Raw genomic sequence first — 11370 nt, 5'->3', positions numbered from 1 at the left:
TAATACTGTTATTATATGTATCCATCCATATGATGTAACAAATCTCTTTCAGTATGGCTTATACCCAGCAAATACATATTTTACGTGTGTACTGATAAAACTTAGTCGTCGTAATGTTTTTAAACATTAATAAGAATTTGATACATAAAAACATGCAATTATATTTTTTGTATATATATATATATATATATATATATACATATAACCAGCATATGAAATTTAGTGAAATTTCATTATTGTATTATTGAAAAAATTGAAATATATGTATCAAATACCTTGTAGACTAGAAATATTTCATGTCTGAAAGAAAATATATAAGCAAAATTTGTATAAATAACCATATAAAAAAATTGTAGAAAAACAAATATTAAGAGATTCTTGAATAATAAAATGTTACAATTACTTTAATTTGTTATTCTTACATATTCTTGATATATTTACAGTTTCTGTTATACAGGGTGTTTTAAAATGTTGGGAACAAACTTTAGAAGCACGTAATAATCATCAAAATAAGCAAAAATGTCTTAATGAGCATGGGTCGAAAAACCAATAATTTTGGAATTACGAGATGTTTAGCGTACAAAAAATAGTGCATAGTAAACCAGTTGCTTCGTAAATGAGATAATACAACGAATCGAAAACTGCTGCCAAGAGATATATAAGAGAAATGCCGGGGATCTTTCAACATGTGCGCGCTTCTATGAGGAAATATGTCGAAGTGTGTATTAAAACTAACGGAGAACGTATTGAACATATGTATGCCATAAAGGTAATAATGTCTTACTGATAAAAACATCTTGTAATTCCGAAACTAATTTTTGACTCCTGTTTATCAAGACCTTCCTGTTTGTTCTCATGAGTAACTACATGCTCCTAAAGTTTGTTGCCAATATTTTAGGACGCCCAGTATTTATAAAAATTGTACAATTTGTTGAAGCTTCTAGTTCATTTTATTTATATCAACATCTTATTTTCGTTATCTATTTTAAAAATACTGAAAAAATATTATGTTACATCTGATAAATATGATTATTTCTGAAAATACCTGATACAAAATACGTACAAATCGCTTTTATTATTACAAAGTTATAAAAAATATACATTTATTTTAAGACAATATTACATGAATTTTACTAAATGTAAATTTATAACAAATCCTGCTAATCTAATTTTATCATAAGACATTCCAATTATTCAATACATTTATTCAGTTTACTAGAGATTAACATAGCTTAAAAAATTTGTAACAACTACGATATATACACACTTTAATCTGTAAGATAAAAGCTTTCCCAGGTACCTATTTAAAGAATAAGATTATGATTTTATGGACTATAATAACAAGCAGTATTTAATTTTGAGACAAAATGTTAATTGAATCCTTATATAGCATTTTGTTGATTTAAAATTTGAAATCCACGATAAAGTAGCTATATAAAAACAGTGATGAATTGACACAGTGTTATTAAAAAATATTATGTGCATGTGATGATTAGTAATTAATATTCTATATTATTTGTTATCATATCTGAGATGATTATGCTTCCCAACATTTACTTTTTTTTTTTAGCGAATATAGAAGCAAAGTACGTACTTGCAAAAATATAGATTCTTATGATTTTTATTACATTATTATCTTTTAGCAATAAACACCGAATTAAATCGCGTAGATAGGAAAAATAATAAGAAATGAGTATGTCTATCATTTCCTCATAATACATGCATATAAATTTATAAAAACAATATCTTTAGATATAAAATTCAAAATGTTTTAACATCATTTGCTTTGCATAACTATTTTGTACTGTTTTCCAACATTAAACTTGAAATAATAACCATTTATACTATACATAATATTATATTCTGATATGTTTTTATATGGCATCACAACTTTGATGTATAATTACTACTGATAGTCTTTGTTGTATATTTAATCAATGTAATGTTTTAGGAAAATATGCAGATGGTAAAATTGGCTTATCAGATAAACCTGCCCTTCTTAATCCACTCTGTAGTGTGACACTTGTACTTTTTATCTTTGTACCATTTGGTGGTACAGATGAATTATTATTTTCTACAGCGACTGGTACCAAAGACGAACCTGCGATATTTCCAGATAACTTGTTCAAAGAATTGATACGTTCCATAGGTGTACTAGTACTCGAAATTTGACCACTTTTATTAAACGTTGATATGCCCATTGTATTATCAGTAATACCAACACCCATTGATCGTGCTGTCATACGTGTGGTTTGATTAATATTTGGATTTTGTACAATGGGATTTCTCAGTGGTAATCCAGATAATGCATTCGATTGTACTATATTCGGTGCAGATGTACGTGTTTCATATTTATTACTAACTAATTTATTCGTTCGAGGTAATGTTAAATGAGTCGAAGATGGTACTGTAATTGGTGCTGTTACAGTAGCATTTTGTAGTGGAGATTGGCTATCTGCTAATCGTCGATTTAACCAACTTATTACTGCAAGAATATAAAATAATAATATTAAATATATAATGCAATCTCTTTTAAGATACTAAAATAGAATACTAAATATTATTTTTCTGAATAATATTAAATATAAAAATATTAAATATTACAGAAACAAAAATAATATAACTAATAATATTTAATAATTTAAAATTATTACTCTGTGTATACACCATTAATCAAAAATTTTATAATAAAATGTATTAAAAATACTCAATTACCATTATCATTATTCTTTATTATCTTTTCTTTCTCCTCTAACTGATTCTGTTGAGTTTTGAGCTGTTCTTTCAAATTTTCAATCTCTGTTTTTGCATCTTTTGTTTCTTTCACTAAATTTTCCATTTTGTTTTCTAATTGACCAACTTCTTTTTGTTTAGTATCTAATAACCTTTCTTGTTCAAGTGCTATACTGGTTCTTAATTTTAATTTAGATTTTGTGGAAGCAAGTTCGTTTTGTAATTTTGTTAATATTTCATTAGCCTTAACCAAGTCATCACTTAAATTTCGTAAAGAATTTTGTTTGCGTTGTAACTGACCTTCTTTTTCAGTTAGAAGATCTTCAAGGTGCTGTTTCTGTTCTTTGGCAGTTTTTAACATTTCGGTATGTTTGGTAATAAGTATACCTTTATCTTTTAATTCTTGTTCAAGTACAGCAACTTTTGTTCTCAAACTATTTACTGTTTTATCTCTGTCATGATAATCTGTATCTAATTTAGAATTTTGTTTTTTCAGTAGATTCAAATCTCTCTGAGTAATATTAAGGTCTTTTTCAAGATTTTGCAGCTGTTTAAGTTGTTCCACATTAGTTGCTTCAAGAAGAGATAACTTATCTTTGTACGTTGAATTTTGTGTACGTAATTCTGCCAGTTCAGTATGAAGCTGTTTTATTATTTCTGTATGCCTACGTTCTATTTCTATTTTTTGTTTTTCACCTTGACACTGCCACTCTAACTGTGCTTTGGCAAACCTAACGAAGTTTAGAAATCCTTAATAAATATTTCATATATATGACCACACATAATTATATGAATGTTGCTACATACTTATCTTTTTCAAGGCCTATTTGTTCCGATGAAAGTATTTGCATTTGACTTTTTTCTGTTACATACTTTTGTTCCAATTGGTCCAATTCCCTAGTTTTTGTTTCTACTTTATTTAATAAGTCATTCAATCTTGTTTCAAGTGCAAGTGCATCTCTATTTTGTTGTAAAATATTTTCTTTCAACTGTTTAATTTTCATGGCCATGTGCGTTTTCAAATCTGAATCACTTGCAGGTGATATATTTAGGCTCAAATGACATAAATGTTTAAAATTATTTGTTTCAACCAATTTTAACATCCATTCTCCACCTTCTTCTGCTAATAACAACAAAAACTTTGGTGGTGATTTTGATAGATTTGTAGCAGGTATTTGACATTGCTCTAATAAATATATTAGTTGAGTCGCAAAATTATCAAAATCTACTAATAATCCTTGTTGAGATTTCAAAATTTTGAAATCGTCTTCTGTGATGAATAAGGAATAAAGGAAACAAGGATCATCGTCATCTGCTAACAAAACACATAAACTCTGTAATATAAATACACAATTATTATTAAATAATAAAAATATATCTCCAACTATCCTTTAGTATATCAACAAATTACAGGCTAATGCAAACATTAAAATGTATGCTACCTTGCGACATACAGGACTAATACCCGCATGGCATTCCACATTAACCCTCAGTTCACGTTGACGTTCTTCTTTATTTTGTGGCTTCATATAAACTCTTTGCACTTTAGTATATAATATTTCTACATTGTTCAATTGTAAACCAGAATCACCAGTCACTGCACCACCTATCGAATTATTTAAATAATTCATCATTTGGTTATAGGTTTAATAAACATCTGTTAATCCTAGATCACCCTGTATTTCAAATAATAAGGACGTTTTAATTTTCATTTCATTTGTTAATTTTTCATAAATTATAAAAAGTTTACATGAAAGCTTTCAAATTCTATAATCTACATATCAAGCCGAGGTACGCGTATTTCAGGTGCTGCCATCTTTTAAAGTTACGCGTTACTATGAATGCTCCTCCTATTCACTCCAAATTTTCCAATTAATTTTTTTCACTTATTACATCTAACAATAAATATAATAATTGATTTACTTACATAAATTAATTTCGTTTTAGTGCTTCTTAAAAATACTGTATGTTGTTACTGTTCATAATTAACGAAGTAAAATTTATTTAAATGTTATCTTTGTATATACCAATAACTGCTAATAAAAATGTCATTGCATATGCTATGCTATTTTTGTAAATACTAATAACTACTAATAAAAATGTCAATTACATATACTTGTGTAGTAAATATGTATATACATACTTACACATGTATGTACTTATGTAAGTACGTATAAACAATAATATTTAAAAACAGCATTTTTTTAAAATTTGCATTGACATTTATTTACGTATAGAAATATATGAATTAACATATTTTATATATGTACATATGTATATGTGCATATATCAAGATATGTATATTTTTATATATTAAAATCCATTTTTATTTTCATTAAACAAATATATAGAATATATATGCTTTTTCGTTTGTCCAACTTTTATATTGTATTAATATTTTTTTTTTTAGTTTGACATAAAAAATTTTATTCTATATGTATTAATATTAATATGATTATTAATATATTATAGATTAATATAGCTAGCTATACAATATATACTATAAATAGTACTATATACATATGTGCATATAAGTAGTGAAACTAATTTTCTTTTCGCAAGTATGTTATAAATAATATACATACAATACAGTTAAAGCAATAGACGTTTGAATCCGATCTAAATAGTGGAGCAATGGCGGCTGCATATAATCGAAGTATATGTGTTCATTATTGTTTTATGTAATTTATACGATAATAATTTTTTATTTGACTTTTATATTTAATTCTTCTAAGAAAAGTGTTACATTTGTCTTTAGGTTGATATGTATCTAAACTTGTCAAGAAAAAAGCATATGCTTGACTTCTTAAATGTATTTTCAACACTTCTAACGGAATTTACTTTACTTTCCCGCGTAATAAGAAACTTCCAAAACTGATTGGTTGATTCTTTTGAAAGCAACCAATAGTATCAAGGATTAAGGATGTGACGTATCGTTTAAAATACTGTACATATACGTCGAGTTGTAACCGCGGTCGCCATGCCATGCGGTTGTTCCGTGATTGACAATTTCGTTCCTGAATATGTCGTTGAGAAAGTGTTTGTGAAATTATTATCTTTGTTTCAAAAAGAAAAATTTACGGGGTGATAGTGTCGAAAAAGTGAGTGCATAATTACTATGAAACGACAAGTGACTTTCTTTTGAGAGTTAAAATCTCGAGTCTTCACCCTGTCGGTTATATTGTTAGAGGTTGGATACAGCAGTTACAATTTGAATTTTACTATGTATTCAAGATATAAACAGAAAAAGGAGGTAAGCTTTCATTTTGTATTAAGTACAACTTGTATATTATTCGAGTAATTTTTATTATAATAAACATTAAGTATAAAATTTGTACTTCATGAAAACCTTCGTATCAAGAACACGTCGACCGGTTTGCTCGCAGCGCTCATTTTGTTCATTTTTGATCTGTAACTGATTATCTTGTGCTGCCCTCTAACAGATGTACATGTTTTAATTTCGTATGCAAGTTTTCTAATATTTATTCGTAGATTGTGAATACTTATGCAAATTTATATTTTTATGTACACAATTAAACAAGTATTTACATATTTAAGTTTCCGATAAATACGTAAAATACAAACACATGAGCAAAGTAGTCATAGAACATATGAGTAGTTAGATAGTGATCGTGTAAGCAGCTTTATTCCTTTATGGTTTAATCACAGAAATTGGTAAAATTGAAAAATATGAACATGTTATATATGTATATACATATAAAACATATGTACATATACATATTATACAAATAACGGTTTGATTTAAAACGGTTTAGAAAAAACATTCAATTTTCTCTTTATACAATTTCATTTAATTCAATATAATTCAAATAGCATCTTTTTAAAAGTTTCCATTTGAATTTAATCTTTTGCATGCGAAACAGTTTGGTATATTTTCCTCGGATTTCCATGTAAACTGGAGGTTATTTTCATTTTATTCTTTGTTTTATGAACAAATTATACAAAACCTACTCCATTTGAGATAAAGTGACAAATTAAATCGCGGAGTATTCTCCTCAATTTTACCTTATCTATGTTCATGATATATCTATGTCCTTACATACGTATGCACACGTTAGACTTACTCTTTCTATGTTAAGATTATTATTTGGTTGTGGAAAAATCAAGTCTCTAATGTGCGCGTACATTATATATATTTATAATTATAATATTACATACGTGCATACAAAACAATATAATCTAATGTAACAATCAAAATTTTAATGTTTATATGATATAGACCGTGAAACATCGACGATGATCTTCACAAAAGTTTAGTGAAGAGTAAAAATATCTAAATAGATTCTACATACATATTGCTGACAATGGGTTTTTATCTATAGGAATCCGGAATATTATTTGTTTCTCCTTTGTATCGTTCGTTTTCGATACAATATAGTCTTTAATATCTTCTACCTCGCAGAAAGTTGATCATATACATTTGATATATTTGTGATTTCCTAATTTCCTTGAAAATGTAATTGTCAAAACAGATCCTAGAACGATTTTACATTTGTCGCGTGGTTGTCATATTTCTATCACATATTCCGATCTGTGTACATCGTCACAATTTGAAGAAGATTCATCCTTCGAATGGTGCAATACAAACAAGTGAATGATTCTCTTATTGAAATATAAATCTGCTAAAACGTACAGTGTCACTAATGCGGAATCGTAACCATGCCATGTTGCAGCATTTATTTGCACCAGTCCTTAAACCTGTTGATAGTCGTTATTCGCGTTGTAGTTTGTATTCTTAAGTCACATGTATGCAATTGAGAACACCTAAGAAAAAAATCTTCTTAAGTTAAGTATATTTTTATTGTGTAATTCTTTAAATGAAATAAATTGTAATTAATTTTTCCTACCAAAGCTATTCAATTTTTAATGTTACAAGTTTAATTATTGATTAATAGTTGGTCTGGTCGCGGATAATCCAAATTGAATATACATACATAGTATGTATTTAATATATATAATAACAACAAACATATAATAATACATATTAATTTTGATCGCCTCATGAGAGGACTAAAGCGAGTGGTTCACGTAAAATAAAGAGATATGCTCATATCGTTGACGTTGCCTTAAGATTTATCAATAGTGCAGCGTAAAGCCAAGGATTCATGAGGAAAACTTATTTTATTGGTTTGTAGTCTATACTGAATCAAGACGTGGCAACAGAGCATCCTTATATATATACCATGAGCATGTATCTTTCGTGCGAGAGGCCACGGCATTGTAAAATTCCCGATTGGCTTCGAGGTCATCACGCTATCGACCTCCATTTCATATTGACTTTTTTTTCAACATGGATTTGTCGAAACTGACCACTGTGGTATTGCTCCATCGATATTCTTGTCTCGATACGCTAACGACATTAACAGGGAATAAGCACTCACGTACAAGCTCTTCTTTTTATAGTGTACAATTGTTGCTTTAATTTTCCTTTACTTGAAAATCATCACGAAGAGATTTTATAAAACCGTGATTTACGTGATTTTTTCGAGGTCGTTAAGTTGGATATCGTCAGAACATACTTCCTTTTTTAAGCAAAAGCGTATATTTAATCTGTTACTTTAAAAGGCACGCGTTTCACTTCTGAGGCAGTATCTGAAACATCGAGGAATAATCGTAATACATGTAATAATTTAATCTTGCATCTGTACACTTTCAAATTTAGCTTTGCAATTATTTCTTCTATGCGAAGAGTAGCGTGCAGAAAGCATATAAAATGATAATATTTTTAGTAATATTATTTTATTTCGAACTTTAAAAGATAAGTAAACTAGTTTTGATCCTTATATATTAATGAAATATAATTTATCTTGTATTTAACCGTCTCATAGTTTTAACTTTGTGTAACTTGGTTGCATAAGTTTTTTGAAAGAACAGTGCTCATTTATTTCAAAGTTCTTATGCAAAGAATTTATTCTTACAAACGTTTTCATATATATGATATACTTTTTCGTTGATTGAATTATTTAAGAAATAAGTTTAAAAAAGCATTCTGTAAACTGTTAGTAAGATCTTAATAAATTATGTATGTTAGTTAAAAAATGTTAATTCATCAAATCTTTCTTTTTTATGAATTTTTGCAGAAATTGTATTATATACATATAAGTTGATATTGATTTTTTCGTTCGTTAGAATTTGTTTTCATTAAATAAATCTTTATTCTCACTAAATTTAGCTTGTATCAGATGATGAGTAGCAAGAAGTCTAAATAGTAGTTTTACGCAGTTGAAATTCTAATCACTTCCTGCGAAACTTTGTTCCGTACGCACTATCCTCAATAGCAATGGATATTGGATAATAAGGAATAGAACACAGTGTTACAGATAATTAACAGAACTGATTAGACATACAGAAGCATAGTTTTATGCATATATTGCTAAAAATTTCTAATCGATGAAAAACCCAAATTTTTAAGAAAATCAAAAAAACTTGATCAAAGGAAAAGATGTTTATATAAATTCTTTTGATAAATTTATGGACGTCTGTTAAACATTTTTTTAAACTTAATTGAAAGATTTCGCAAAAGTTACGCATTTATAATAAATAAAATAAAATGAAATTAATAATGATCTTTTGCGAGTTAAAAGTTATTTTAATTTAGGATCTGACATTTCAAGTACTATGTACATATTATTGATCTGTGAAAATATAAAATTTATCTATAATAATCAGCAATGCAATATTTATAGATGTTCTATTGTTGTAATATCGAACATTACGGATTCTTGTAATATATAAAACATATAATATATATAATATATATAAAATATATAAATGTAATATATATAATATAATATATTGTATTATATAAAACAATATTTCTTGAGAATGTCAGAACTGTAATATTTTATCTATTTTTGATTTGATGATTATTTAATCGTTTCAAGTAGTACATGTATGTATAGTATATTCTTAAAATTAGCAATGTATATAAATAGTTCGCTATAATCAAACGATCAGTATGTGCATTGAAAAGATAGATAATTTAAATTCTTGTTATTGTTAGTGCAGAAATACTGGAAAATGACATTCCAGTCGATCTATCGCAATTTCTCTGACGTTTATAAAACGTGTCGATTATCGATATTGTAGTAGTAACAGTGAAAGTAAATGCTAAAATCATTTTCTGGTTATTCCAGAATTTCACTTATTACACATGTCGATTTTTGAATACAAATTAGTGCAATAATCTGTAGCATTTCTGTATCGTATATAGTACATATATATATATGTACCGTCCTTATTTGATTGAAAGGCTTATTAAAACAGGAGGTTCATCTTGAATAAAAGAAAATGTTTGGTATTTACTAATATATATATTTATATATAATCCTATATTTACCTCGCTGTGTCTGAAAAGGACATGGACTAATCGACAAAAATATTTTTTAACGTTGATTAACGTTAGTGATGGTGATGGTAGTACAGATGACGTACAGATAGTTTACTACATCGATCGATACTACTGGCAGTTTATATTGAGGATAGTATTGTTAAATAAGATTAATAAATTGACGCACAATTATGGAGATGGTTGTTTTTGAGCTTGGTTGATGCAGAAGGCAACACGGCAAACGAACATGTCTTCGTCTTCCTTTTCGTGGAAGAAGAAAATGCCGTAGGTCTGTGATTTCCGCTTGGCAACAGCGCACCCGGTTGTCCGTGCTGCCTCGCTGGGTCGAGCCAGTGGCGTAATCAAGAGAGGGGAAACACAGTCGTTCGATTCCCTTCTCAAGCCTTCACAAAAAATACCCGCTGCAGCAGGGTAAACGAGAACTTCTTTTCATTAATACACTTTTATTTTTCTGAATAATATGTTCAGTACAACATAAAGACTGCAAAAGCTATTCAAGCTGATATTATTAACTATTAATCGACTGTAATCGTCATTTAGTTTTATACTAATACAGTTTATGAATACATAGCGATAAAATATTTTTGAGATTATTAAAAATTAATGTTATAAATTTTAGATTTGCCAAAATGCATAATTTTTGTTACTTTAACACATACAGCGAAAAATATTTGTGCATACATTGATATCCTAATTACAGATAGTCTCCTATACACGACAATATTAATATACATAATTATATACGTTATACATACATACATACATAATTACAATATTTTACTATAATACATATATACTTAATTAAAATATTTTTGTTCGTTTTCATACATTTTTTTAAATTTCCTTTTTGTCTTGCTTTATCATGCTTATATTATATTCGATCGTTTTTACATTCATACGTAAATTTACATTTAAATTAAATAATAAATTAAAAACAATTTTTACAATTGTATTAAATTTTCGAATTTCTTTTTTCTAAACTTTGACGCTATACCCATGTTTTCTTCTTGGATACATTGTTTCATAATTTTACCAAGAACTGCAAATTGACCAGTTTCCATTATATATATCTGTTGCTTTATACCTTATACATATTTGCTTCATGATAGTTACGCTACTGAGTCGAGTATCCTCCTCTTCACCTTGTCCCCTCCTTTGCACACTGTATCAGCGGCTTTCACGCGTCTCTCTTACTTACACACTGGCTTCTGTCTCTCTCTCTTTTCCCAACTCTCTTCTCTTATCTCTCCCTTTCTCTCCTCTCT

At 27.9% G+C, this 11370-nt stretch overlaps 2 protein-coding genes and 1 long non-coding RNA gene across 15 annotated transcripts in view; 1 reads left to right on the top strand and 2 right to left on the bottom strand.

Annotated features, from left to right (window-relative positions):
• Positions 1–176: 176 nt before the first annotated feature.
• On the bottom strand, positions 177–4556 carry LOC126868658 (spindle assembly abnormal protein 6 homolog). The gene is made up of 4 exons (XM_050624388.1): positions 4176–4556; positions 3541–4067; positions 2716–3464; positions 177–2485 (listed from the first exon to the last, which is right to left on the bottom strand). The coding sequence occupies exons 1-4, from the start codon at positions 4365–4367 to the stop codon at positions 1935–1937; spliced, it is 2019 nt and encodes a 672-aa protein (XP_050480345.1). The 5' UTR covers positions 4368–4556; the 3' UTR covers positions 177–1934.
• A 1128-nt stretch (positions 4557–5684) lies between these two features.
• Positions 5685–11370, top strand: part of LOC126868615 (inositol-pentakisphosphate 2-kinase) — a 79857-nt gene continuing 74171 nt past the window's right edge. For all 13 annotated transcript variants that reach the window (XM_050624280.1, XM_050624289.1, XM_050624284.1 and 10 more), the window contains exon 1: positions 5685–5986. Coding sequence is in view for 3 of the 13 variants with exons in the window: in XM_050624274.1 (XP_050480231.1) it covers positions 5957–5986 (30 nt within the window). In the remaining 10 variants the exon portion in view is untranslated. The remainder of the gene's footprint in view (positions 5987–11370) is intronic.
• Positions 7302–11360, bottom strand: LOC126868622 (uncharacterized). The gene is made up of 3 exons (XR_007690665.1): positions 11219–11360; positions 10094–11144; positions 7302–8346 (listed from the first exon to the last, which is right to left on the bottom strand). It is a non-coding gene; the product is annotated as an uncharacterized LOC126868622 (long non-coding RNA).

Source organism: Bombus huntii, chromosome 8 (assembly GCF_024542735.1).
Source record: "Bombus huntii isolate Logan2020A chromosome 8, iyBomHunt1.1, whole genome shotgun sequence".
NCBI classification, from domain to species: Eukaryota; Metazoa; Arthropoda; class Insecta; order Hymenoptera; family Apidae; genus Bombus; species Bombus huntii.
The sequence above is the reverse complement of the archived record's forward strand: the minus strand, read 5'-3'. Positions and strand labels throughout refer to the sequence as shown.